This window comes from Anolis sagrei, chromosome 3, assembly GCF_037176765.1.
Source record: "Anolis sagrei isolate rAnoSag1 chromosome 3, rAnoSag1.mat, whole genome shotgun sequence".
NCBI lineage: Eukaryota > Metazoa > Chordata > Lepidosauria > Squamata > Dactyloidae > Anolis > Anolis sagrei.
The window spans coordinates 39337451-39364922 of NC_090023.1; the positions used below are offsets into that span (position 1 = coordinate 39337451).

Genomic DNA, 27472 nt, shown 5'->3' on the forward strand with positions numbered 1-27472 from the left:
ACATCATGAGGAGACAGGAAAGCCTAGAGAAGACAATTATGCTGGGGAAAGTGGAAGGAAAAAGGAAGAGGGGCCGACCAAGGGCAAGATGGATGGATGGCATCCTTGAAGTGACTGGACTGACCTTGAGGGAGCTGGGGGTGGTGACGGCCGACAGGGAGCTCTGGCGTGGGCTGGTCCATGAGGTCACGAAGAGTCGGAGACGACTGAACGAATGAACAACAACAACAACATACAGATTCAACATAACACCACCTTGTAGTTTTCTCTTGCTCATTTTTTCACAATGAATGCCCCAGTTCAATCTCAGCTTCTGAAGAATTAGCTTGCCACCAATGAAAGTGTATGCCATATTAGAATAAAACAGTGATCGAACCAAAACAACTTCACTTATTCATAGAAGACTTAACAGGGCTTTCATTTTATATGAGACCAAAATGGATAAAAATAGCCTAGAAGTCATATAGTGAACACTGTATTGCTATCTCTCAGTGTGATATCTTATTTTATCATGTCCTGCAATTATTTAGCTTCTCACTTCTGAATTAGGTTATATACTGCTATTATCCAACAAGTTCTTAAATCCTCAGAAATGTATTCCACAAATTGGAAGGTAATTTTTAGAATAACATGGGGTATAAACCCCTTAAACAGATAGTAAAAAGATGGACAGCTTTTCAGGGTTAGAAAACCACAGTGACTTGCAGCTTGACATATCTGGGACTACTCCCTTTAGCCCCCATGCCAAATTCTGGTGATGCTATAGAAAAAGACACTTTTTTTTCTTTTAAAGAAAGGTGCATGTGGAACCATTGCACACTAATGCCTTTATGCTTGCACAAATCAAGGATAATCTAGGGGAAGTCCATGAAAATTGTTAAATTGGCTTTGCCTTATGGCAACCTTATAAATAACAGAACTCCAGGACCCCTTCCACACTGCTGTACACATTGAAATGGATTGTGTGACAGTGTGGATTCAAATAATCCAGTTCAAAGCAGATACTGTGAATGATCTGACTTGATTTTTTTGGGTTGTATGGCTTTGTGGAAGTGCCCCAAGTCACCCTATCCTCATTGGCTCTGCCCAGATCTTTCAGACTCAGGACAGTTATGGCTTCTTTCAGTGAGGGCCCTTCCACACAGCTGTATATCCCAGAATATCATGGCAGAAAAATCCACATTATCTGAGTGTGGACTCAGATAACACAGCTCTAAGCAGATATTGTGGGATTTTCTGCCTTGATATTCTGGGATATACGGCTGTGTGGAAGGGCCCTGAATCTATCCCTCTGGAATGTGGTCATCCTCTTTTCCCATTGCCTTTTACCTTAATTAACCATTATTGCCTTCTTCAGTGAGTCATGTGTTCTCAAGATATGGCCAAAATACGACAGTCTTAATTTAGTAATCATGACTTCTAGGGAGAGTTGTGGTTTAATTTGTTTTACTCATTGATTTGTCTTTTTAGCAGTCCATCTCTCCTCTAGCACCACATTTCCAAATTGGTTGATTTTCTTCCTATCTGTTTTTTTTTTCTTTCACTTTTCAGCTTTCACAACCACATAAACATGGGGAATATTATGGACACTCCTAACTTTAGTGTTTGATGGAATAGCTTTACATTTCAGGATCTTGTCTAGATTTTTCATGCCTGTCCTTCCAAGTCCTAGCCCCATAATGACCAAACCTCAATGTAAATACGTGGTCACACTTAAATAGTCCAAAATTGGCTGAAGAGTTTTCACTAGACATGATCAGCCAGCAGTCCATACCAGTGACCAATCTGATAGAGCCAAGAGTGCTGATGAGAGAACACGGAGAGAGGTAGTTCTGAGATTTACTAGAGAAACAATTGCAAAATTGAACAAGCCTGGTCATGCTTTTAAAAAAATGAGGAAAGCACATGAGTTCAGGGAAACAATCATAGCTCTCCTGCTTGGACACAAGGAAGCAATGAGAAAAGGCAGAGTGGAGGTTTTACAAAAACATAATTGGTATGAAGAAAGTAAATATGGGGGAATAATCACACAATAAAAAAAGCCTAAGGGCACACACTGTAGATGCAAGACAAACAAAAGGAACAATTTCCACTCTCAACATATAATTAACCTTGGGGACTCATTTTCACAGGTCATGGTTGCTTTTAACAGATAAAATAAGTATACCAAAATAGGTCAACAGATGACTACAACAGTCATGTATCCAAATTGCAACTTCCATGTTCACAAAATACAGTCCTCTGGCTATCAGAAGTTAGCAGTAAACAACAATGAATATCACCATCATGCTGTGTTTATATCTGGCTTAGAGAAAAACACACCACTGAATACTGTGTTCAATCATCATGTAACCTTAGGCTACCACAGCACAGTAAGTCTCACCTTTATCGAGCCTTATCACCTAGAGACCATGAGATGCAGAGCCAACCTTAAGAAATGGGGCCACAAAGTGATGTCCACAACATGTGAGTGTGGACAAGAGCAAACTGCTTCTTGGCAGGGGGTTGGACTGGATGGCCCATGAGGTCTCTTCCAACTCTTTGATTCTATGATTCTATTAAACCACAGACGTCCTATTACAATGCAGTCTGAGCCCTGCCACATGCACAATGATTATTTATTTATCGTGTCATCAGCAATCACACATTTGTATTACATTTTTAACAAAAACAAACAAACAAACAAACAGACAAAACACAGAATTTGCAAGCTTGGTAGTTGATTAAATGTCCTAAGACCAATAGCTGGCCACTTGGAGTGCCTCTGATGTTGCCGCAAGGAGGTCCTCCATTGTGCATGCACAATGGTAAGGTAAAGGTAAAGGTTTTCCCCTGACATTAAGTCCAGTCATGTCCGACTCTGGGGGTTGGTGTTCATGCTTGGAGCCGGCATTGTCAGTAGACACCTCCAAGGTCATGTGGCTGGCATGACTGCATGGAGCACCGTTACCTTCCCGCCAGAGCAATACCTATTGATCCACTCACATTTGCATGTTTTCAAACTGCTAGGTTGGCAGAAGCTGGAGCTAACAGCAGGAGCTCACCCCGCTCACCCCTTTTGCTCAGCCAGTTCAGCAGCTCAGTGGTTTAACCCAATGTGCCACCGGGGGCTCCATGCACAATGGAGGGCCTTCTTAAAGCAACACCAGAGGCACTACAAGTGGCCAGCTACTGGTCAAAGGACCTTTAGTATAATGCCAAATTTTTAAACTCTGTTGTTTTTTTAATACATTACAACTGTACCCTCGGTTTGCTTCTGATACGATAAATAAATAAATGCCTAGAGACCACCATTTGGAAGTCATTTCTAATAGCTGTGTTCCTTTCTTCATAGCTATCTGAGCTTTTGGCCATGAATGCATCCTATTTGCAAAACAGAAACAAAATGAACCCTTTGGCATAATGCAAAATTTGAAGACACAGCGTCATCCATAATTTTAGAACAAATAATGATGCAAGTGGAGAAAGGGGGTTTTAAAACTAGTAGAAAGGGAGCAAAGGAAAATGCTGGCTGTGAAGTATGAGCAAGATACACAAGAGAGAGTAGCAGCCTGGAAACATGAATCACACACATGGGGGGGAAATAAGAAGAAGAACAGATGGGCATGCAAAGGGAAATTAAGAACAGGGGAAACAGTGGAATTAACATTATCAAAAAGAGCAAAACCTTTGCTGCACTGACAACAGTTCTAATTAATATATCCCTAATGTTATTTTTCCACATAAGTTAATTGGTGTATTTATCTACAGGGAGGCTGAATGGTCAGGGATGAGAATGAATTGTCTTTCATTGGAAATATGGCTTAGGGTAGGAGTAAAGAGAATTGTTACATGTGACTCATAGTAAGAGGTCACTGATACAGCTCATGCATATTATCTGCCTGACCATACCACTAGAAATTGGCATGATACTCTGATTTGAATAAATCTGTCTCTAAAAGAACAAAGAGCATATATGCCAATCAGCAATATACTCAGGGGAATGATGATGATGACTTTCTATAAAAGCAGGTAATCTTTATTCAGCAAGCATCATGATAAGGAAGACACACACATATACAGAATAAATGCATCCTTACTCCAACTCCCATGTGATCTGTATCTTGGAATTTATTTTTCACACACACACACACACACACACACACCATTGCTGATCATTTGCACCACCTTTTGCACACCTTTTCCTCACTAACTAGAATGCCATTTGTCTGGCAATGAGCTGTATCCTGTAATTAATGTTTTCTCAGATTTCTGAGAAGCAAAATTATGGGCTTTCCCCCCTTCATGAAAGACTGCCAGTGTAAACATACACAACCCTGCATCTGAGAATTTAAAAAAGTTATGCAAATGTTTAACCAGTGAAAGCCCAGATTCCCCATGGAAAGCACAGAAATATTATCTCCAATTCCAACAATGTCATGCAGCAGCTTAAAAAGCCAATGGGATTTTGCCCTGCATAAATAGAGTCTAGTGTCTAGATCCAGGGAAGTCATGCTACCTCTCTATTGTGCCTTGGTCAGACCACATCTGGAATACTGTGTCCAATTCTGGGCACCACAATTCAAGAGAGATATTGACAAGCTGGAATGTGTCCAGAGGAGAGCGACTAAAATGAACAAGCCCCACGATGAACAGCTTAAAGAGCTGGGCAGTTTTAGCCTGCACAAGAGAAGGTTGAGAGGAGACATCATAGCCATGTATCAAGATGTGAGGGGAAGTCACAGGGAAGAGGGAGCAGGCTTGTTTTCTGTTGCACTGGAGACTAGGATGCAGAACAATGGCTTCAGGCTACAGGAAAGGAAATACCACCTGAACATTAGGAAGAATGTCATAACTGTGAGAGCTGTTCAGCAGTGGAACTCTCTGTCCTGGAGCGTGGTAGAAGCTCCTTCTTTGGAGGCTTTTAAACAGAGGCTGAATGGCCATCTGTCAGGGGTGCTTTGAATGAATTTTTCCTGCTTCTTAGCAGGGGGTTGGACTGAATGGCCCACAAGGTCTCTTCCAACTCTATTTTTATTTATCGTGTCATCAGCAACCATTGTGTTACAATTCTAACAGAGCAAAACAAACACAGAGTTTAAAAAGAAAAGGAAAAAAAGAAAGAAAAAAAAACCACACAGATTTTGTAAATTTGGTATTTGGTTAAATGTCCTTTGACCAGTATCTGGCCACTTGGAGTGCCTCTGGGGTTGCCCCAAGAAGGTCCTCCATCGTGCATGTGGCAGGGCTCAGGGTGCATTGCAGCAGGTGGTCAGTGGTTTGTTCTTCTCCGCACTCGCATGCCGAGGATTCCACCCTGTAGCCCCATTTCTTAAGATTGGCTCTGCATCTCGTGGTGCCAGAGCGCAATCTGTTCAGCGCCTTCCAAGTCGCCCAGTCTTCTGAGTGCCCAGGGGGGAGTCTCTCATCTGGTATCACCCATGAATTGAGGTGCTGGGTTTGGGCCTGCCACTTTTGGACTCTCGCTTGCTGGGGTGTTCCAGCGAGTGTCTCTGTAGATCTAAGAAAGCTATGTCTTGATTTAAGTCGTTGACGTGCTGGCTGATACCCAAACAGGGGATGAGCTGGAGATGTCTCTGCCTTGGTCCTTTCACTATTGGCTGCTACTTCCCGGCGGATGTCAGGTGGTGCAATACCGGCTAAGCAGTGTAATTTCTCCAGTGGTGTGGGGCGCAGACACCCCGTGATAATGCGGCATGTCTCATTAAGAGCCACATCCACTGTTTTAGTGTGATGAGATGTGTTCCACACTGGGCATGCATACTCAGCAGCAGAGTAGCATAGCGCAAGGGCAGATGTCTTCACTGTGTCTGGTTGTGATCCCCAGGTTGTGCCAGTCAGCTTTCGTATGATGTTGTTTCTAGCGCCCACTCATCCATGATAGCAAGCTCCCACCATCCTACAACAGCGGGAGATGGCACCGAGGTTATAACCCAGACCTCTTATTTGTGAGCGACAGCATCGTACAGCAATGCACCAAATCAGTGGGACCACCAATCCCAAACACACAGCACCGACCAATAATATGCCAACTGTTCCCAACAATAAGGCCTCAGGAAGTTCGATTTAAACAAAGATACAACTTCAGAAAGGCAGATTGGACTAAATTCTCAGACATGTTAGACGACATGATCACATCGGTCGCGCCAATCCCTGAGGAATACGAACATTTTATTGAAATAGTGAAAACCTGCTCATGGGCCTCTATACCGAGAGGCTGCAGAACCCACTACCTCCAGGGCATTACTCCTGAAACAGCTGCCTTGTTGGAAAACTATTACAGGCTCCACAACGAAGACCCATTCAGTGAGCAGACTCTTCAGGCAGCGCAGAGCATTGTATCCTCCATCTCTGAAGCCAAGAAAGAACAGTGGATCAAGTTGATCACAGAGGTCGACATGGGTAGGAGCAGCCAGAAGGCGTGGAGGCTGCTGAGACGGCTGAGCAACGATCCCTCACAAACTAATACCCATGCCAACATAAAGGCAGATCAGATAGCACACCAACTCTTGAAGAATGGGAAACCCAACCTTGCCACCAAAGTAGGAAAGAAACCAATAGCCAGACAACCAGAGATCGAGAACAACAACCTCCATGAACCCTTTACATCTACTGAATTGGACATGGCTCTCAACAAATGTAAGAATGGCAAAGCAGCTGGCCTGGATGATCTACGGATGGAACAAATCAAGAACTTTGGTCCAAAAGCAAGGTGCTGGCTGCTGGAGCTGATGAACAACTGCACTGCATCCTGTCAGATCCCCAAAATCTGGAGGAAAGCAAGAGTCATCGCCATCTTGAAGCCAGGCAAAGACCGTAATGACCCAAAAAGCTACAGACCAATCTCCCTGTTGTGCCACCTCTACAAAGTTCTGGAAAGACTTATTTTGCATAGAATTATGGAAAATATAGACCCCTGTCTGATCCCACAGCAAGCTGGCTTCAGAAAAGGCAAAAGCTGCACATCGCAAGTGCTGAACCTGACCCAACACATAGAAGATGGCTTTGAAAGGCAGCAGATCACAGGAGCTGTCTTCATAGACTTGTCAGCAGCCTATGATACTGTGAACCACCGCCTCCTCCTGAGAAAAATGTATAATATCACAAAGGACTACCACCTCACCCGCCTCATAGGAAATCTGCTACAAAACAGGAGCTTTTTTTGTTGAGTTCCAGGGCCAGAGAAGCAGATGGCGGAAACAGAAGAACGGCCTGCCTCAGGGGAGTGTGCTTGCTCCATCCATGTTCAACATCTACACAAATGACCAGCCACTGCCAGAAGGGACAGAGAGTTTCATCTATGCTGATGATCGTGCCATTACTGCTCAAGCAGGGAGCTTTGAGATGGTAGAACAGAAGCTCTCCGAAGCTCTAGGTGCTCTTACTGCCTATTACAGGGAAAACCAGCTGATCCCTAATCCATCTAAAACACAGACATGCGCCTTTCACCTTAAGAACAGACAAGCATCCCGAGCTTTGAGGATTACCTGGGAAGGAATCCCACTGGAGCATTGCAGCGCACCCAAATACCTGGGAGTAACTTTGGACCGTGCTCTGACCTACAAGAAGCACTGCCTGAACATCAAACAAAAAGTGGGCTTCCAACTCTATGATTCTATGATTCATATAAGGAGAGATTGGCAGGCTGGTATAAATTAGTTCAGTGGAGATCCATAAGGACCATGATGAACCAGAATACACATCTCGCTCTCTCAGTACCTAAGGTTATAAGTATATTGAGGCCATTAGTTCAAAAGAATTAAAAAGCAGCATATAAAAGAAGAAGAGAAACTAATAGTTTTCCATTCATGTTCACCTACTTTAAGGTGCAGTAGTAAGGTGATCACCTTCATAGTATTAACAACACATCTGAATTTCATTACATTATTTAGTCATCTCTAGAGTTTGGAATCATGACTACCAATAGCAATGATGTTATATTTTTGCCCCACGTTTTATCCGTAGAGCTAAAGGCAGTGTGATTTTTCTTACTTTATCCTCGCAGTAACCCTATGAAATGAACCAATCTGGGCTGGAGCCACCTAATGAGTTCATGGCTTACTGGGTAGAATCCAGGACCCTTTGCCAGCAAAGGTTATACCACTGTATTTGAGTTTGTAGTTTGGGGAGGCCCTCGGGTTCTCTGGCTAAGAATTCTAAATATTCCTCACTAAACTGCACATTCCAAAATCCCATCAGAAGTTCCCATGATAGTTAAAGCATTACACAGCATTATAGTTGTGTAGTGTGAAAGGACTACAGACCTGCCAAGTTCCAGTCATACCAATTCTCCTTACAGACTACCCTATTGCACAGTTCTTTTCTCTACCTTTCTATACCCTCCACAGAATCCTTTTACAGTCCTGGGAAATAATTATGTAGCTTCCTTGAATGCATACCCTCCAACTGTCCCAATTTGTTTTTTTATATATATAATATAAAAACAATAAATTCAGCTCAGCAGGGGGAAGAGAAGACGGTGGAGCAGAATCTTGCCCTTCCCAGCAGAATCGGGCAAACGCAAACAACTGCAGCCTTTCTTAGCTTATCTATTCTTTTTCATTAATAACTTAACCATTTTATCCAAATGCTAATAATGTTGAGTCGCCAATTGGCTGAGAAAGGCAGTATACAAATACAGCCTCAAATGCCACCAGTTTTCATCTCTGAAAGGTATGGATGTGTCCACGTGCAAATAGCTATTGATCAAGAGTGTTCCTCTATGTGTTCCTCTATGACATGGGGTTGGACCAGATGGCACATATCATCTCTATCATTGCAATAATTCTATGATTCTAATAGAGTTCCTTTTTTAGGGGTGCCATAACCCATTCCTCCATGAATCTAAACATCAAGTCCCCTATTTTATTGACATAGAGTGATTGAATCAATTTCTGAATGGTGAGTCAACACTTACTAAATCCTGATGGGTCTACTTTACTTGCCTTGGTCAGACCACACCTGGAATACTGTGTCCAATTCTGGACACCACAATTTAAGGGAGATATTGATAGGCTGGAATATGTCCTGAGGAGGGTGACTAAAATGATCAAGGACATGGAGAACAAACTGTATGAGGAGTGGCTAAAAGAGCTGGGCATGTTTGGCCTGCAGAAGAGAAGGCTGAGAGGAGACATGATGGGGGCCATGAATCAATATGTGAGGAGAAGTCATAGGTAGGAGGGAGCAAGCTTGTTTTCTGCTGCCCTGGAGACTAGGGCATAGAGCAATGGCTTCAAACTACAGGAGATTCCACCTGAACATGAGGAAGAACTTCCTGTGAGAGCTGTTCAGTAGTGGAACTTTCTGCTACAGAGTGTGGTGAAGGCTTCTTCTTTGAAGGCTTTCAAACAGAGGCTAGGCGGCCATCTGTCAGGAGTGCTTTGAATGTGCTTTTCCTGCTTCTTGGCAGGGGGTTGGACTGGATGGCCCGTGAGGTCTCTTCCAATTCTATGATTCTATGATTCTATTTGGGACTAATATAGCTGCATCTTATATCAGCCATCTGTAAATCTGCATACATGCATTTTAAATGGATTGCTATATAATCAACATGTCTGATAACAAAAAAATGTGGGGCCATGAAATCCAGAGCTCTACAGAAGTTAGGCAGAAGGTACCTAGTGCTCAATGCACCATCTTGTCTGGAAAACTTTACAGACAGTGAAGGACTGCAAAACCAATTCAAAGTACACTGCCAGAAACTCTCAACTGACACATACAGCAGCAGGAAAGAGCCGCAAGTGATAAACTCACACATCATTGGGGACTTTGGGAGGGGGAGTACAGATGCTTTGATAATTTATGCCTCTAAGGCCATGGGACAAAACATCCCCAGTGTTTGTGCATAAACATCACTCGGTGGGGCACTAAGATCGTACCCATGCTGGAAACATCCTCCTCGCAGCAGGAGACATTTGGAACCTGCAGCTTTTATACACATGCCCACTGCTTGACAGAAAAAAAACCATTTAATACAGACACATTTGGCAGAGGGGAGAGGAAAAAAGATGAGGAAAGGCTTTGGGTCATCCACACCATTCAGCATAAAGAGGGCACAGCAAACAGATCAGAGAGGCAGCTTGACAGCACATGACCAGCAGGCAGAGATACTGGAGAATGTGTGTTTTACACACTAATCACTGCAACAACCAAAAAAGGATGGGGAATCTTTGCATTCCACAGGCCTAGAGTGGAAAAAAATGTCTGCAGCCAAGGGAGTGTACTCTGAACTCATAATCTGTGAACACTGCCTTTGGGAAAATCACATAATCTTATCCTTGCACGGGAGGGCAGCCTCAGGTTATACACATCATCTCTATATGGGATTGACTCATGTTTTCACTGTGAAGGAGTGGTGGCAGAGCTGTTGAATTTTTGAAATCTTCCTAGCAGGCAGGAAAAATATTTCACTTTCATTTGGAAGACTTATTTCTTTCACTCGCACAAATACGTGTTCTGCCTAAGAACAAAGCTTCCCCACCCCTATCCATAAAGTGGTGATTTTTAGTTGTTTCTCAAGAAACACTAAAGCACAATAGGTGTATAGTGTCTAGATCCAGGAAAGTCCTGCTACCCCTTTATCCTGCCTTGGTCAGACCACACCTGGAATACTGTGCCCAATTCTAGGCACCGCGATTTAAGGGAGATGTTGACAAGCTGGAATGTGTTCACAGAAGGGTGACTCAAATGATCAAGGGTCTGGAGAACAAGCCCTATGAAGATTGGCTGAAAGAGCTGGGCGTATTTAGCCTGCAGAAGAGAAGGCTGGGAGAAGACATGATGGTCATGTATAAATATGTAAGGGGAAGTCATAGGGAGGAGGGAGCAAGCTTGTTTTCTGCTGCCCTGGAGACTTCAAACTACAAGAAAGGAAATTCCACCTGAACATTAGGAAGAACTTCCTAACTGTGAGAGCTGTTCAACAGTGGAACTCTCTGCTCCGGAGTGTGGTAGAGGCTCCTTCTTTGGAGGCTTTTAAACAGAAGCCAGATGGCCATCTGTCTGGGATACTTTGCAATTTTCCTGCTTTTTGGCAGGGGGTTGGACTGGATGGTCCATGAGGTCTCTTCCAACTCTGTGATTCTATGATTCTATTGTGGTTAGTATTGTGGAGATTTTTGCTTTTCCTAGAAGATCCCAATAAGTATGTTAATGATTTCTTCCAGTAATAGTCTTGGTTGTCTTTCCTTTTACAGAAAAATTGCTCTCAGTTAATCCTCTTGGGAAGCCCACACTTGCAATGAGAGGATGGTTTTCACTAAATTACTTATGAAAAAAACCCATTTCTGTAATAAACAAGAAGTGCAGAAAATTGTAGGGACAGAAAAAGAAAAAAAATGCTAAGTGAATGCCTCCATGTGGGCATGTGTTTTATTAGAAATCTGCAAAGAAAATAGCTATTGAAGGAACACAGTATCCTCAAAAAACCTTTAGCCACAAAAATATGTTAATGAAATCCTAAGTTTTGAAAAGCCACATGACATCCATCTCTAAAGGAAAAACTGTACCTGAGATTAGTGTTCAATGCCAGCTGAAAGCATTTTCATAGAATCATAGAGTTGGAAGAGACCTCATGGGCCATCTAGTCCTACCCTCTGTCAAGAAGCAGGAAAATTGCACTCAAAGCATCTTTATGGCTATGGAATTGTGCATTGCACTGTACCAGAACATAATCAACCTTAAATGCTTCTTTCCTCAAACAAAGAAAAAGAAAAATCCTCACATCCTCCTTCATTCTCTCCTTCCTACCTGAGCACAAGCATGCCTTGCAATATGCAACATTAGTGTAATGCAACATAATCAAAATATTTTCAATGAGATTTGTGATATCCCAAAGCAATAAAACCAAGGTTGTTGTGAGTTTTCCAGGCTGTATGACCATGTTTCGGAAGCATTCTCTCCTGACGTTTTGCCTGCATTTATAGCAGGCATCCTCAGAGGTTGTGAGGTCTGTTGGCAACTAGACCTCACAACCTCTGAGGATGTCTGCCATAGATGTGGAAAAACGTCAGAAGAGAATGCTTCTGGAACATGACCATACAGCCCGGAAAACTCACAATAACCCAGTGATTCCAGCCATGAAGGCCTTCGACAATACAATAAAACCTGCTTTCAGAGCTTACTCCTCTTTCTTCCCATCGTCCCTTTTAGCTTTTTGGTTTTAAAAGGCATGGCACTATCTGGGTTTAATCACTGGAATGGCCCCTAATACTTGCTTCCTATCCAGTTGCATTGGATAGACAGAGCCAGCCTTGCTTCTCCATGCGGCTCATGTGGAAGAGGAAAGAAATGCAGGCTCTCTCTCTTTGTAGCCCTCCCCTTCTTTTGATTTCATGGGTGTGGCAGGGTTCAAGCCGCTTTCTCTCAAGCACAAGTACACTGAGCCAGGAATTCACACTGACAAGTGGAAAATGTGGGCTTCTGTTTAATCACCTTTTCAATTCATTACTGAGCACTCACCCACATCGTATCTGTCTGCTCCAACCTATAGTACAATTTCGAAGACATGCAGCTATTACTTTGCTATGAAATGCATTCAGTCTGCAGCACATTTTCCAAGAAGACAGGATCAGGTTGAAGATTTCTTCCCAAATAGTGTGTGTGTGTGGTGGGGGGGGGGGGGGGGTAAATAGATAACACTTTGCAGCAGTTTAGGGATCTGTTTTTAAAGGCATCATCTTTACAGCTGCAGGTGTTTTAACAATCTGGATAGCGCCTCTGAAAGGCCACCAAGGTATTAAATGTCATTCTCTATATTCTGACTACAGGCAGTATTTTTTCAGGGGGTGAGGAGATAACTTAAAAAGCACCAACACGGTACTTTAAAATGTTTTTACCCTTATTCATCCTCATAGGATGCCATGTATAAGAAATACAAATACACTTGTCAACACATGACCAACACAGATGCATGAAACGATACACAGATATATATTAACCATGTCCTCATCCAATTCCTCTTACTTGTTCTTCTGGAGGCAAACATACATGGGGGAACCCCCCAGAGTAATAAGGAAACCTGCTTATATTTTGAAAACACCCCACATTAGAACATGATGATTTGTTGGAAGTCTTATTTGGCTCCCTTGTCAGAATGACTGTGAGGTTATGGGAAAAGAGGATCAAGTTGGGGGGGGGGGGGTATATTCTTTCCTACGTAAAGGTTTTAAGGAATTGATTCCAACTTTCAGTGAAACATTTTATTTCAGTCGATTTGCATTCTCCTTTTCTGTACGAAGGGGGGAGAGAGAAAATAAAGCACAATTTTAAGATCTAAATAGGGATATATATAAGAGTGTGGGTGTGTCTGGATGGAGGTTTGTACCTGTGTGCACCAAAGTGCAGTTGTATCCATGTGCAATATCAGTGCCCATGCATTGGGTGTGTCTCTTTGTGTCTGCAAAAGTATGTGCATTGAATTGTATGATCTTAAGCATAGTGCAAGGTTTGGGAAAACTGGACTTTTCCTTGCTTCGATGAAAAGCCTATAGGAGTGTATAAAGGGGTGTGGCTGGTATTTTTGCTGGTGGTGGATGAGGGGGTTTCAAGTATATATGAATCAAGCAGCCTGCCCATCACAGATTTATAAATACAGCTACAAAACCTTTTACATGTTTAATTTAAAAAACCCAGAAATACGGGGTTGTAAGATGTGAGTTGGGCAGGCTATTAACCATGTGTTCTATACCTTAGAGAAGAGGGTGAACATAATCAGGGTCTGTGGATTTTGAAATTTCATCTCGAAGCCTATCCATTAATAAAATCTAAAACGGAGTTTTAAAAAAAACCACAAAGAGTGCAAGCATGTAAGGTGTGAGGCAGGCAAGGCATTAACCCTGTCTTGCCTAGTTCAGAAATGATAGTGAACATGGCTTTCACAGCCTATCATCCCCAAAACAGCCAAAAGCCTTTACCTTATTTGAAAACGTGCTAAGCTTCCCCACTCAGCCTGTATCCCCCCTTCTCTCTCCCTCACCCCACACTTCCCATCTCACATATGACTCCTGAACATGCTCTATTGCCTGACTGCAACATATTCCATGTCAACTTTGCTTGAGGTTTTAGAGAATGTATCTTCAATTGGAGAATGCTTAAAACACGGCTAGGGAGCAGATGTGAGCACCAGTAGGGTTTCCCCGTTCACCAGCCCCACCCATGTGATCTTCCAGACCAGCTTCCCAGCACATATGTTGCCTCCAAAATGCATATTCCACATCATCTTTTCAAACACGACTGTTTCAACTACAAGCAGGGCCACCTTTTCTTCCTGCCCCCACTCCCACCTCCCCAAGAAACACTGCATTAGGGAAAGCTGTATCAGACACATTGGGCAAGACAAAAATGTATGGTGAGATTGAGTAGAAGGTATTTCCCCAGCACAGAGAGCAATAGCACACCCTTTGAACAAGAATCAGAGGCCAAAAACCTTCTTCCAGTTGGACTCAATCAAAAGAATAATCAACATGAAATCAGATGTCACTGGTCACAAAGAAAGGTTGAGGGCTGAAGGTCCACTCTGAAGAGGGGATTGTCATGGAAGGTGTACTAGGGGAGTGGCAGCAAGTATGGAAGAGGGCTACGCTCCCCATTTTCCCCATTTTTAGAAATGGGAAATATTAAGAGGAAAGCACCTTCTCCACCTTTCCATAACCTCTTCCCCTATCCAATTTATACATACATATATATACCAATCCATGAACCAGCTCCCACCAAGTTCACACACTGCTCCATCTTTTCCCATCCCATTGGAGCTGACAGAGGCGTGGTTCGCTGTCTCTTTCCCAGCTGAAGCACTCTTGCCCAAGTGCACTGGGTGCCAAAAAGGATGGCAGAAGGGGGAACCCTAACCCTATTTCCCCACCCCCACCCCAGTGTATCCCAACAGCAATATACCTCCATAATTATCATTTCTAGATATTTTATTATTTGAGATCATCCCATCTTTCCTGCTTTCTGGAAGCACATTCCTTTCCACTCAGTCAAAAACAGAATGCATCCTTCCACCCATCAATTCAAGATCTACTGAATATCTTGAGGGAGGGGGGATTTTGAAACAGACATTTCAAGAAAGAATTGGGTTTCTCCCCCTCCTCCAAGCCATATTCACACCCTCAAATACCAAGATAAGGCAAACCCAAGCAGACTTCCCATTCACCCCACACCCACCTTCCCAAAAAAAAAGGTGTGCCTAAGGAGGAGGGGGGTTCTCTCTCTCACACACCCCTGGCTTTTCCCCCAATTCGGATCCTTAGGAAGCCTCCCACTCCCCCCCCCCCCGACTTCTCAGGCATGGCAACACACCCACACACCCCACTGCCTTCACCAGAGGGGTGTGCGAGGCTGAGCCTTCCTTCCCTGGGAAGATGCTCAACCCAACACCGGCAAACCAGCAATCCCAAATCCCGGAGACTAGCAACCAGAGGGTTGAGGGATGCACAAACAAGGGACATCACAGCCCAGGAATGCTTCCGACAGAAAGAAGTAGAAAAAAATATATATAAATCTCCAGCTCTACCTGTTTTGTTCTTCTCATACAGCACAGCATGATTGTATTGTCCCCTTTCTTCCTTGTTGTTCCTTCCTTCCTTCCTTCTCTCTCCTTTTTTCCTCCTCTCTCTCCCTCTCTCTCTTATCTCTCCCCCCACCCTCTCCACTCCTCCCCTCCCTCTTTCTCTCTCTCACTCACTCTCTCTCTCACACACACACACACTCACAGACACACACACACACACCAGGGCAGTTAGCAGCAGCAACTGTAAGGTCCACAGTTATTGCTCATTTCACATGCTCTTGCTCTCGCTCGCTGTCTCTTTCCCAGAATTGTGCCTTGGCAGCTCTCGGTGACTAGTCACTTCTCCTCCTCCTCCTCCCTCACCCCCCCCCCCCCAGCAGCCCCCACCCCACTCGGAGAGGCAGCCACCCCCTCGCAGCCCTCTGCCAGCCTCATGAATATTTAAACGTATCCAATCTGGACCCAATTACCGGGCGACTTCCCCACTGTACAGAAATTGCTCTTGCAGGGGGACGGCTGGCATTGGGGTTTTTTTTGGGGGGGGGGGCACACGAGGAGAAGCCTTGCAGATTGTTCAGAGGGGTGTGGCAAGGTATGGATGTCTCAAGGCAGGCTTAGACCTAAGGAGCTCCTTTTTAGAAGAAGAAGAGGAAGATAGGGAGGAGGAATCATCATCATCACTGATTCACCCCAGGAGGACTAGGAACTAGGGGTGCACTCTTATCTGAAGAGGTTACTTATTTATATGTTAAATTCAGTGTTCACTAGGAAGCCAGTTTCCAAGGCACACCAAAAGCTTCCAGCATGAAGCAGAGATTGGGACACAAGTTAGCAAAGTAAGATTAGATCAGCATTTCTCAACTTGAGGGTCAGAACCATTGAGAGGGTCGCGAAAGGGTGTCAGAAAAGTCGCGAAAGACCATCAGAAAACACAGTATTTTCTATTGGTCATGAGGGTTCTGTGTGGGAAGTTTGGCCCAATTCTATCGTCAATGGGGTTCAGAATGCTCTTTGATTGTAGGTGAACTATAAATCCCAGCAACCACACCTCCCAAATGTCAAGGTTTATTTCCCCAAACTCCACCGGTGTTCACATTTGGGTATATTGCGTATCCGTGTGAAGTTTGGTCCAGATCCATCATTATTTGAATCAACAGTGCTTTCTGGATGTAGATGGACTACAACTCAAGGCCAATGCCTACCAAACCCTTCCAGTATTTTCTGTTGGTCATGGGAGTTCTGTGTGCCAAGTTTGGTTCAATTCCATCGTTGGTGGAGTTCAGAATGCTCTTTGATTGGAGGTGAACTATAAATACCAGCAACTACAACTCCCAAATATTAAGGTATATTTTCCTCAAACTCCACCAGTGTTCACCTTTGGGTATATTGAGTATCTGTGCGAAATTCGATCCAGATCCATCATTGTTTGAATCCACAGTGCTCTCTGGATATAGGTGAACTACAACTCCCAAACTCAATGTCAATGTCCACCAAACCCTTCCAGAATTTTCTGTTGGTCATGGTAGCTCTATGTGCCAAGTTTGGTTCAATTCCATCCTTGGAGTTCAGAATGCACTTTGACCAGAAATCCCAGCAACTACAACTCCCAAATAACAAAATCAACCCCCCCCCCCCTCACCATTAGGTATCTGGGTGCATTAGGGTGCATTAGGTATTTGTGCCAAATTTGGTCCAGTGAACGAAAACACATCCTGCACATCAGATATTTACATTATGATTTATAACAGTAGCAAAATTACAGTTATGAAGTAAAAAAATGTTAATGTTATGGTTGGAAGTCACCACTACATGAAGAACTGTATTAAAGGGTCATGGCATTAGGAAGGTTGAGAACCCCTGGACAGTCTGCTAGTCTTCGGACTCAGGTTCACATACCAAAGGCCAAGCAAATGTCCCCAGCAAAGACATTATCAGTGACATATTTTAAATGTTCATGTATTTATTTGCTCCACCACACATCTCAAAAAGCACTTGTTGTGCAAATAGTCACATATCTCACATCTGGAATGCTTGTGTCCAGATGTGTACTCAACTGAGATTGTGCTCTGTTGAACACAGGAATAATAATAAGACTTTATATTCCGCCCTATCTCCCCAACTGACTCCCATTCTAGGTGAATAATTCAATTGCCAAAGTTCTCTAGCCATTAAGATGCTCCACCAGAAATCTACCTTTCTATAATGTAAGTCTATTAGAACTAATTTTGACGAGCAATACAGAATCAGATTATGCCTTTGTTTTATTTCAAGTGTGGTATTTCAAGTTTTTGAAGAGCACCATCATCCACACACTCCCTCCAGGAGTACAGTTGAGTGGGACAAATGAAGGCATGGCAGCGCCGAAGAAAAATTCAGCCCCACTCAATGAAATTCTCATTTCATCCATAAATTTCTAGCATTTTATGCTTGTTGTGTTCACATTCCCTTAGTAATGTTTTCTACTCCTTTTCAGGAACAATACTTCTAAGTTAGGAGTGGTCAAAGTGCAGTCTGTGGACCACTGATGTTTCTTTGGACTCTTAAATGTGGCCTATTGCACCCTCTTCGGAAATTTATCAAAGTCATTCAGATCCCTTGTGGAGTGATTTTTTTTGCCCCCAAATCTTCTAAAGCAGTCTGCTCCCTTCACTTTTTGACACCCATAATTTCCCTTAAAACAGACAAAAGGAGGGTGGGGGGAAGATGAAAATCAGCCAAAAAGGCAGCTAGAAGAAGCCACATTAGTTCAGACATACTGAAAAGTGTTGCTGTGACTCACTGGGCAAGTACAACAACAAGAAGAAGAAAATGCAAGGCAGAAGCCTGAGAGTCATTGCTTTCATTTTGCCCCCTTCCCCTGAGCTGCACTCCTATCTCCCTCAACCTTCTCTTCTACATTCTGAAGATACCATCCTGAAGGTGTTTCATCCTTGCTTTATGGGATTTGTTTTCCATATCCCTAAGCTTGGATTTGAAAAAAATGACTCTTCTAGATGACAGCTTCCCAGTATCATCTACCCTACACCGGTATTGGCCATATTGTCTAGAGATCCTGAAATTATACTCCTAAATAATAATAATAATAATAATAATAATAATAATAACAACAACAACAACAACAACAACAACAACAACAACTTTATTTTTATACCCCACCTCCATCTTCCCGAAGGGACTCAGGGTGGTTTACAAAGGAAAAAGCCTGGAGAGCACTGAGTTAAAACATCATGCAGTAAAATAAAAACAAAAACAAACCAAATAGGAACATATCATAACAAAGCATATCACATAAAAGCAGTGCCATGGGAGCAATAAAAATGCTGAGTTCAAAGGGCTCTTAGTTTGTGCAAAATTCCTAGATAGAGCTAAGGGAAAGTGCAAAATTCAGTCGCAGGGATGGGAGAGTAATGTCCTTGGGCATTAAAATGTCAGGATTATAGAGCGGAGGGCCATGCTAAAGTGCCAGAACTTAGGTATTAAAGAGCCAATTCTCCGGAACTGCCTAGTCAATGGCACAATGGAACATCCATGTTTTTAGGTTCTTGTGGAAGGAGGACAGAGTAGGGGACACTCTAATCTCCCTAGGAAGAGAGTTCCAGAGCTGGGGTGGGGGGAAGGGCACCACTGAGAAGGCCCTCTCCCTCATCCCACCAACCGCACTTGAGACGGAGGCGGAAGCGAGAGGAGGGCCTCCCCGGGTAATCTTAGGGCTCATGTTGGTTAATAAGGGAAGATGCGATTAAGAAGATAGGCAGTTCCTGAACCATTTAGAGCTTTGTAGGTAATCACCTGCATTTTAATTGGGACCGAAAACTCATTGGCAGCTAGTGGAGCTGTTTAAACAGAGGGATTGACTGCTCCCTGTAACTTGCTCCAGTTAGTAATCTAAAAACAAGGTTTTTGAAATTTGCCCTCCTCTCAATCACTTCCAGTTTATCTACATCATTCTCAAAGTGACCCATACCCATATGTGGACACAGTTCTCCAGATGAGAGTAATCCAGAATAAAGCAGAAGCTTCTCTTCTTGTGACTTGGAGACTAGAATAACATTAATTAAAGTTGTGATTGATCAACTTAAATATATGGTCATTATTACATACACTATTGCCAAGTCAAATAGTCCCATCCTATGCCTGTGGTGTAGTGGTCTCAATGTTGACTATAACCATGTAGACAATTGTTCAAATCCCTGCTCAACCTTGAAATGCATTGGGCAAATCACACTCTCTGTCTCAAAGGAAGGTAAAGGCAAATTCACTCTGAACAAATCTTTCTAATAAAACCTTGATACAGGGTCACCATTAGAATCATAGAGTTGGAAGGGACCTCATGGGCAATCCAGTCCAACCCCCTGCCAAAGCAACCCCGACAGATGTCCATCCAGCCTCTATTTAAAAGCTTCCAAAGAAGGAGCCTCCACCACACTCCAGAATAGAGAGTTCCACTGCTGAACAGTTCTCACAGTTAGGAAGTTCTTCCTTATGTTCAGGTGGAATCTCCTTTTCTGTAGTTTGAAGTCATTGATCTGCATCCTAGTTACAAAGGCAGCAGAAAACAAGCTTGCTCCCTCCTCCCTATGACTTCCCCTTACATATTGATACATGGCCTTCATCATGTCTCCTCTCAGCCTTCTCTTCTGCCCTGCTTTTTAAGCTGCTCCTCATAGGGCTTGTTCTCCAGACCCTTGATCATTTATGTCACCCATCTGTGGACCCATTCCAGTCTGTCAACATCTCCTTTCAATTGCGGTGCCCAGAATTGGACACAGTATTCCAGGTGTGGTCTGACCAGGGCAGAATAGAGGGGTAGCATGACTTCCCTGGATCTAGACACTATGCTCCTATTTATGCAGGCCAAAATCCCATTGGCTTTTTTAGCTGCTGGATGACATTGTTGGCTCACGTTTCACTTGTTGTCCACGAAATGACTTGAAGTCACACAACAACAATGCTTGTTCATAGGAACATGCTGCAACTTCTTTTTGTAAGAGACACAGTTTTTAAACTGGAGATCAGAAGTGTTGTCTTAGCATTCAGTTTATCAAGGTTACTGTTTGAAGAGCTTTTTACATAAGCCATATGCAGAAAAGTATCTGAACATTTTTCCACAGAATATGTATGTATGCATGCATTAATATACTTATAGATGCAATGTGAATATATTACCAATGGCACTTGCAGAAAAATAATCACAGCACATAGTTACGTGTGCCTTCTGAGAATCTGAGGCAGAGTGACTAACTCTGAAAATGTGGAAATGCATGGACCTGTGCCAGGAAATTCATGGATCTGAGCCACTTCAAAGTTACTGAAATGAAAGTTCAAATAAAATTAATCTTTTTTTCTCCAATGGATAGGCTTCTTCAATTTTCTTTGCCAACAATCTGTCCACATCTGTCATTGAGAATCTCATATATTCATGTGTTCATTCTTTTTAACTGCAGTTGCCATTGCCCCCAAATATGAAGATATATTAACCCCACTAGGATTTGTTCAATGCAAATTTAGATGCAGTGAAATCAATACAAATCTTGGGGCTACACATCTGTAGAGAATTAGCATGGTGTAATGATGTGGGTGCTGGACTAAACTCTGAGAGACCAGGTTCCAATCTCTGCTCATTTTTGAGAACTCACTGGGAGACCTTAAATAAACCCAAATTCCTTAGTCTAAGAGGAAAGAAACCATAAGCCCCCTCTGAATAAATCTTCCCAAGAAAATGCTATAGGAGGGTTTACCTAAGTTGGAATGGACTTAAGGCACATCAAACCAATGTATACGTGCCAGGGGTTTAGGTTGTCATTTCTGTCAGGTGCTTGAATCATAGTATGTATCTGCTTTACGGATTTGCATTATTTATAGAATTCTGCACTTTGCTATGTAATTAACAGTTACAGCGCAACATCTTAGTCAAAACCTCTGATCCATTTAGCCCAGTGCTGTCAAATCTGATTAGCAGTAGCTTTCCAACGATTAGGAAGGATTCATTCCTTTTCCTACACAGAGATCTCTGGTTTCCGCTTGTGGTCATGCATCTAATTATTAAGCAGACCTAACCCTGACATCAAACATTAGTTTGTTCAGAACCAGGGTGTCTCCAAGAATCGCAAAAATCCAAGAAACAAGAATCTAAGAGAATTCTAGCTACTTTTTTCTTGGTTATCACAGAACCAGTGAAACAAACCATGAATCAATGTTCTGTTTATTTGGATGTGATATCCCTGTTATAGATGGTTTTTTTGGCTGGCTTCCCTCCCAATGAACCAGGTAATTAAATATAGAACAAGCCCTGGATTAATGTATGGTTTCATGCTTGTTCAGCCAGACCCACTACAAATAGGAAAAAAAAACAGCAATGTACATTATTGTGCTCTCGGCTAAATTTCAGGGGAAATAACTGGCAAAATCAACTCTGAGTATTTCTTGCTTAAGAAAACTCTGTGAAATTCATGGGGTTTCCATAGGTCAAAAGATGATGTGAAGGCACATACAAATAAAGCTTGCTCTCCATCCCAAAGAGTGTTTGTTTATTTTGGAATCCAGAAATGGTTCCCAATGAGTTTTAGCTTATTGTTAAATCCAGATATGCCCATCCTCTCTCCCTAGTAGAGACATCTGATTAGCCCCCTTTTCATCCAAAAAGAAAGGATTTTTCCATCATTTTGTGAAATACTAAAAAAAAAACTTAGGGGACAAGGGTTACATGCAGATAGTTTGCCTTCTCCCTACCTCTACCAAAAATGGGAAATGCTGCTACTGAACATGCTTGAAAGTGTGATTTTTATTTTTTTTTACTTTTTCAGATAGGACTATCAGCCAGCGAGGCACTTTCCTGAGGAATGAGCAAGTCTCCATTCTCCATCTGGCTAATCAACTCCTTATTAAATTGGCTTTCCTGCTTTCAAAGTTTAAGGTCTGGAATAGGGAGGAAAAGACTCTAAATTTTAAATATTTTTGTAGTTAGGACTAGAAGATCAATATATATTCAGTTACATTTTTCCAGAGTGGAGGGACTTTCCACTCATACCCCCTTTGAATATTTAGTCTATCCTTAATAGGAAAGATGTATGAAAATGATATTGATCTTTTCTTAAAGTTCTGGGACTGGGAAGATGGTGATAGGAGAAGTCATGATGGTTAGTTGTCATACAAATGAATGCAAGTATCTTCTGTGGATTCCCACTCACAGTATGAAGACCAGTGATTCCAACCAAAGTAAAGCCAGTTAGAAAATGCAGACAATGAAGCTTCTTCTTAGTCTTGTGCTTTCTGCTGAAGCTGTTTATAATTCCATGCTTCCTCAGGGTATTAAGTAGTGAAAACCAGCACATATTCATATTAATGTTGTGATTTTACTGGGGGTAAATAATGAAGCAGGTGGAATATACAGGGAAGGATCTTCATCCTTTAGCTAATGGGGTCCAGCATTTCTTCACAGCAAGTTGTAGAACTGGTCCAAAAAACTAACTTTATCCAGACCAACCTATGGTCAGCATTCAAGATTCCCCTGGCTGGCTACAGATTTTTTGAATTGGGGTGCCTTCCTCCCCTCAGGAAATTCTAATGGAAAAATGATGCCCCATGCTTATATAATGCAGAAACAAACAGAGGAAACCAAACCATGCAGTCACCCATATAGCTATGACAACTACAGTATCCAAGCAGGCTGCTAACAGAAAAAATTGCTCCCTAGTTCATTCTCAGCTTTATATCCTTTTCCAGTTTTAAGCTGCCAAGCTAAAAACCAAACTTTAATGAGAGCTTCCACTAAATACAAAATAACTCTTTCTGTATCACTGCACAGCTGGTAATGTTTGGTCATAATACTATCAGAATACTACAAACAAACACAAATATCTAAAATCCATCTATATGGTGGCAGAAGTCATGCTCATTACACCATTTTTAATTAATAATTAAGCATTTTTAAATATTATTTTTATTCCCAGTTATTTCCATTTTTTCATTTTTGTAAATGTCCACTGGTTGTTGTGTGCCTTCAAGTTATTTCCAACTTAAGGCAACATGAAAATGAATCTATCCAGCAGTTTTGTTGGCAGGATTTGTTCAAAGAGGGGTTGCTCTGGCCTTCCTCTGAGAGTGTGTGACTTGCCAAGGTTACCTAGTGACTCTCCATGGTTTGGCGGGGATTCCAAGCCTGGTCTTCAAAGTCCTATTCCAACATCAAAACCTCTACTATAGTGATATATATTCCTTTCTGAACACAAGTTTGCCAAGGTTACCTAGTGGGCTTTTATGGTTTAGTGGAGATTCCAAGACTAGTCTTCAGAGTCCTGTTTCAACACCAAAACCACTACTCCACACGGACACTCGGCTATCCACTATAATGATATATATTCTTTTCTGAACCCATGTTTGACACAGGGTTTAAATTTTACAGTGTTTCAACTTTTCATGCCATGCCTTCAAATCCACTAATCTCCCAAGTCTCTTGTCAGTGTTAATTGAAAAAGCAGGTACCTGTTGATTAAAAGTTTTCTTCATTTTTCAGCATTAAAGCTTTATCTACAATTCCAAGTGTTCCCTTGCTGCATCCCATTAACCTTTACTTTAAATGGATTTGCTTATCTCCCCTTCCGCCATGTGCACTACCCTTCCATAGTGCTATAAAGCAAAAAAGAAAAGAAGTAACCTTGTTGACTTGTGTGTGTGTGTGTGTGTGCTTTCAGGTCCCTGTCAACTTATGGTGATCCTATGAATTCTTTAGCATTTTCTTATGCAAGGAATACTCACTCAGGTGTTGTTTTGCCAGCTCCTTCTTCTGAAATATAACCTAAAGCACTTGGTATTTATTGGTTTTCCAACCAAGCATTAACCAGAGCTGACCCTGGTAAGCTTCTAATATTAAACAGGATTTGGTGCCTTTGGGGTATACCCTTTCTTGAAAACTTAAGCAGAAAGTTTACTAGAAAGACAAAAACATACCTGACATAGTTGGGTCCCAGGCCCACTTCCAGACTGCCAGGCCCTAGTAATATGTGTCCATTCTTCATTGGCCCAGAATGTGGACTCAAGAACAAAAAAAAAAATCATCAGTCCATAAATGCACAACTCATATATAACCATCAGTGGCAGGCTTCTAATGCTGCCACTGACCCCAAAGAAAGAATGAGATAGGGCTAAAGAAAATGGAATGTACAACTTCCATGTTGCTGTGTGCCTCCAAGTGGTTTCTGACCCATAGTGAACCTGTCAGGAGAATTTCTTGGTAAGATAGTGTCAGAGGGGTTTTGCCATTGCCTTCCTCTGATGCTTAAAGAGTGCAACTCACCCAAGGTTATCCAGTGGGCTCCTATGGCTGAGCAGGAATTCAAATCTTGGTCTCCAGAGTCAAAATCCAATGCTCACAATGACTAAATCATACTGGATTTCTTAGTAATCTCATACACAATTATTTTTCACTAGCAGCACAGTTAGAAATCATTGAAGATTTGTACATTGAAGTAGACCTGTCAAGTAATAAATGACATTGATCGTACCCACGCTTTTAGTTAATTCCATTAACATTTCTAACCTGAAAAATATTTTATCATTTGTTAAACTATGCTTTCTTCGATTGATTGGCATGTTCTGAACAGTTGCAGTTGATGGTTAAATTGTCATGTCTTGTGACAGCAGCAGGGCTGGTCCCTGGTGATATAACCAGGGGTTTTGTCCAGGGGCTTATCTACATGGGCCAAAAAAACCCATACTCATAACAAATGCACACTGGCAGTCTTCATAATACAAAATGACTTCTGATAAATATGCCAAGGTGGGGGGTTTTTGCCTTTAAACAGACTTTGCTTTGCATTAGGACAAAGTTGGGTATATTATAGAGCAGGTCTGCACAACCTGCACAACCTGTGGCCCTCCAGCTGTTTTGGCCTCCAACTCCCAACCATTCAACAAGCTGGCTAGGACTTCTGGGAATTGGAGGCCAAGACAGCAGATTGTGTAGGCCTGCTGTAGAGTTTGCTTGAAACTTCCGGCTTCAAGACAGTCTGGATCTGAATCAAGTCTGATTCAATCTAAATCCCTGTCTAGATGAACAATGACATCATCAACCTTTCCCTGCACTGATCGGCACAAGGAAAGCAGATGACTCGTCCCTGTGTTGTCACTGTTCCTAACTGGCCACAGAGCTCTGTCCAAGTGCTTGGCCCTTGCCTATCATGTCTCTGATGTCAGAATGGGGCACCTGCATTACCATCAAGGAAAGAAAGTAACCCCCTCTTTCTTGCTGATCACATTGACACTGTTTGGACAGAAAACAATACTGCAGCAACTAGGAACTTATGCAGAGCTCTATGGCCGAATGGTGATATTATCAGAAAGGCCAGGCGAAGCATCCCGCTTCACCTGGCTTCTGGTGAGGAAAAAGGGAGTGGTGGGCCAAATCCATCACCTACGTGCAGCTCTTTCTCCATGATGCTTTCCCCATTGAATGGGGAAAGTGTTGCCCTTGTGAGAAGGTCCTGTGCTAACTCTGTTGGAACCAGCACAACACAGGAAGCCTCTCGTATTGGGGTGAAAGCGTTGAGCGATGCTTTCACCATGGTTAGGGGTGGGGCCTACTTCAGGAGTCACACGACATCGTGTGATGTACAGCATCAGCCTCCATCCTCAAGACAGGGTGAAAGTATCCTAGGACACTGATTTCACCCCGTCTGATAAGGTCATAGGAGGAGCAGCAGGGGCAACACAGGAACGGATAGATAGCATATTAGAGTTGATACAGTCCATTCAAATCTGGACAATGGTTTCTACATGCTGGATCAGGGATTACTCCAGACCAGATGTACACTGAGCTAACCTACCCAAGCCTAGACAAGCTCTAGCTCTCAACATTTGGTCCTGAAATTTCAAGGCATGAATGCTTTTGACCAGGCAACACTAATAGTAAGAAAATCTAAAAATCCCTTTCCAGACGTAAGATCATAGCAGCTTATTCACATATACTAACAAGAATAAAATTTGTGGCAAGAGTTGTAACATGGATAGAAAGACAGAAAGACATGGATAAAAATACAGACAGACAGATCTTTTCCTTCCCACAGCCACCCTCCCCTAAATGCTCACACTTCATTCTGCTTTCCATACCTGATTGATGAAGAGCTTGCCATGTGAACTAATGTCTTGGAAACAAAAGCAATTTTAATGTATGCCTCTGGCCATTTTTCTGTTGTTTGGAAACACTTAATCTGAAAAAACAACTAACCTATTTTGCAGCAGTTTTAGCACTTTCTGTTCTGAACAAATTAAATGAGATCAAAATAGGTCATTTCGGGGGAAATAATTACCTTAAAGTGAGTCAGATTTTCCGTTTTTTGTCTGCTACACTGGCTGATAGTGGTTCCCCAGGATTTCAAACAGAAATCTTTTTGGACCACCTAAAGATGCCGAGAATTGCATGTTAGACTTTCTGCATGCAGGACATATGGTTGTCAGTCTATACTACAGAGCAACTATTCCAGAACTATATCTGATTACAGATAGCATATTTATGGATATGTAGGTGAGCAGATTTTAATGCCAAAGTACTACTGCATAACGGCTGTAACCAATCTAATATGTGCGTATGTGTAGCTCGTTGGGCCTTATATAAAACAGGGGATTTGTGCAGGAGAGTAATTGGGAAATATACCATGCAGAGAAGTATCCCTGGCCTCATTTCTTCCTTTTCAAGTGGGGTAGACAATGTGTTGTCTGCTAGATGTTGTTAGACTACCATTAGGCTTAGACAGCAGACCCAATGTTGACAGATGGTGTGAGTTGCAATTGTATCAAGAGTAAATTTAGTCTTTACATTATTAAAAGTATAGCAGTCCTAGACCTATTTGCAACCCTACCTGCATGCTATACTCAGCATTGTTTTAACAGAAATGTAATTCATAAACTGCAGCCTTATGCAATATGTTTAGGAAATTTTGAAATGGCTTCCAAAATGAGGAAATC

General features: G+C 42.4%; 1 protein-coding gene across 1 annotated transcript in view; it reads right to left on the bottom strand.

Moving 5' to 3' along the window:
• GAP43 (growth associated protein 43) overlaps positions 1–15867 on the bottom strand; it is an 88572-nt gene extending 72705 nt beyond the window's left edge. Inside the window, exon 1 of the mRNA XM_060770788.2 lies at positions 15518–15867. Within this exon, the coding sequence (XP_060626771.2) occupies positions 15518–15547 (30 nt within the window). The 5' untranslated portion in view covers positions 15548–15867. The remainder of the gene's footprint in view (positions 1–15517) is intronic.
• Between the last annotated feature and the right edge of the window lie 11605 nt (positions 15868–27472).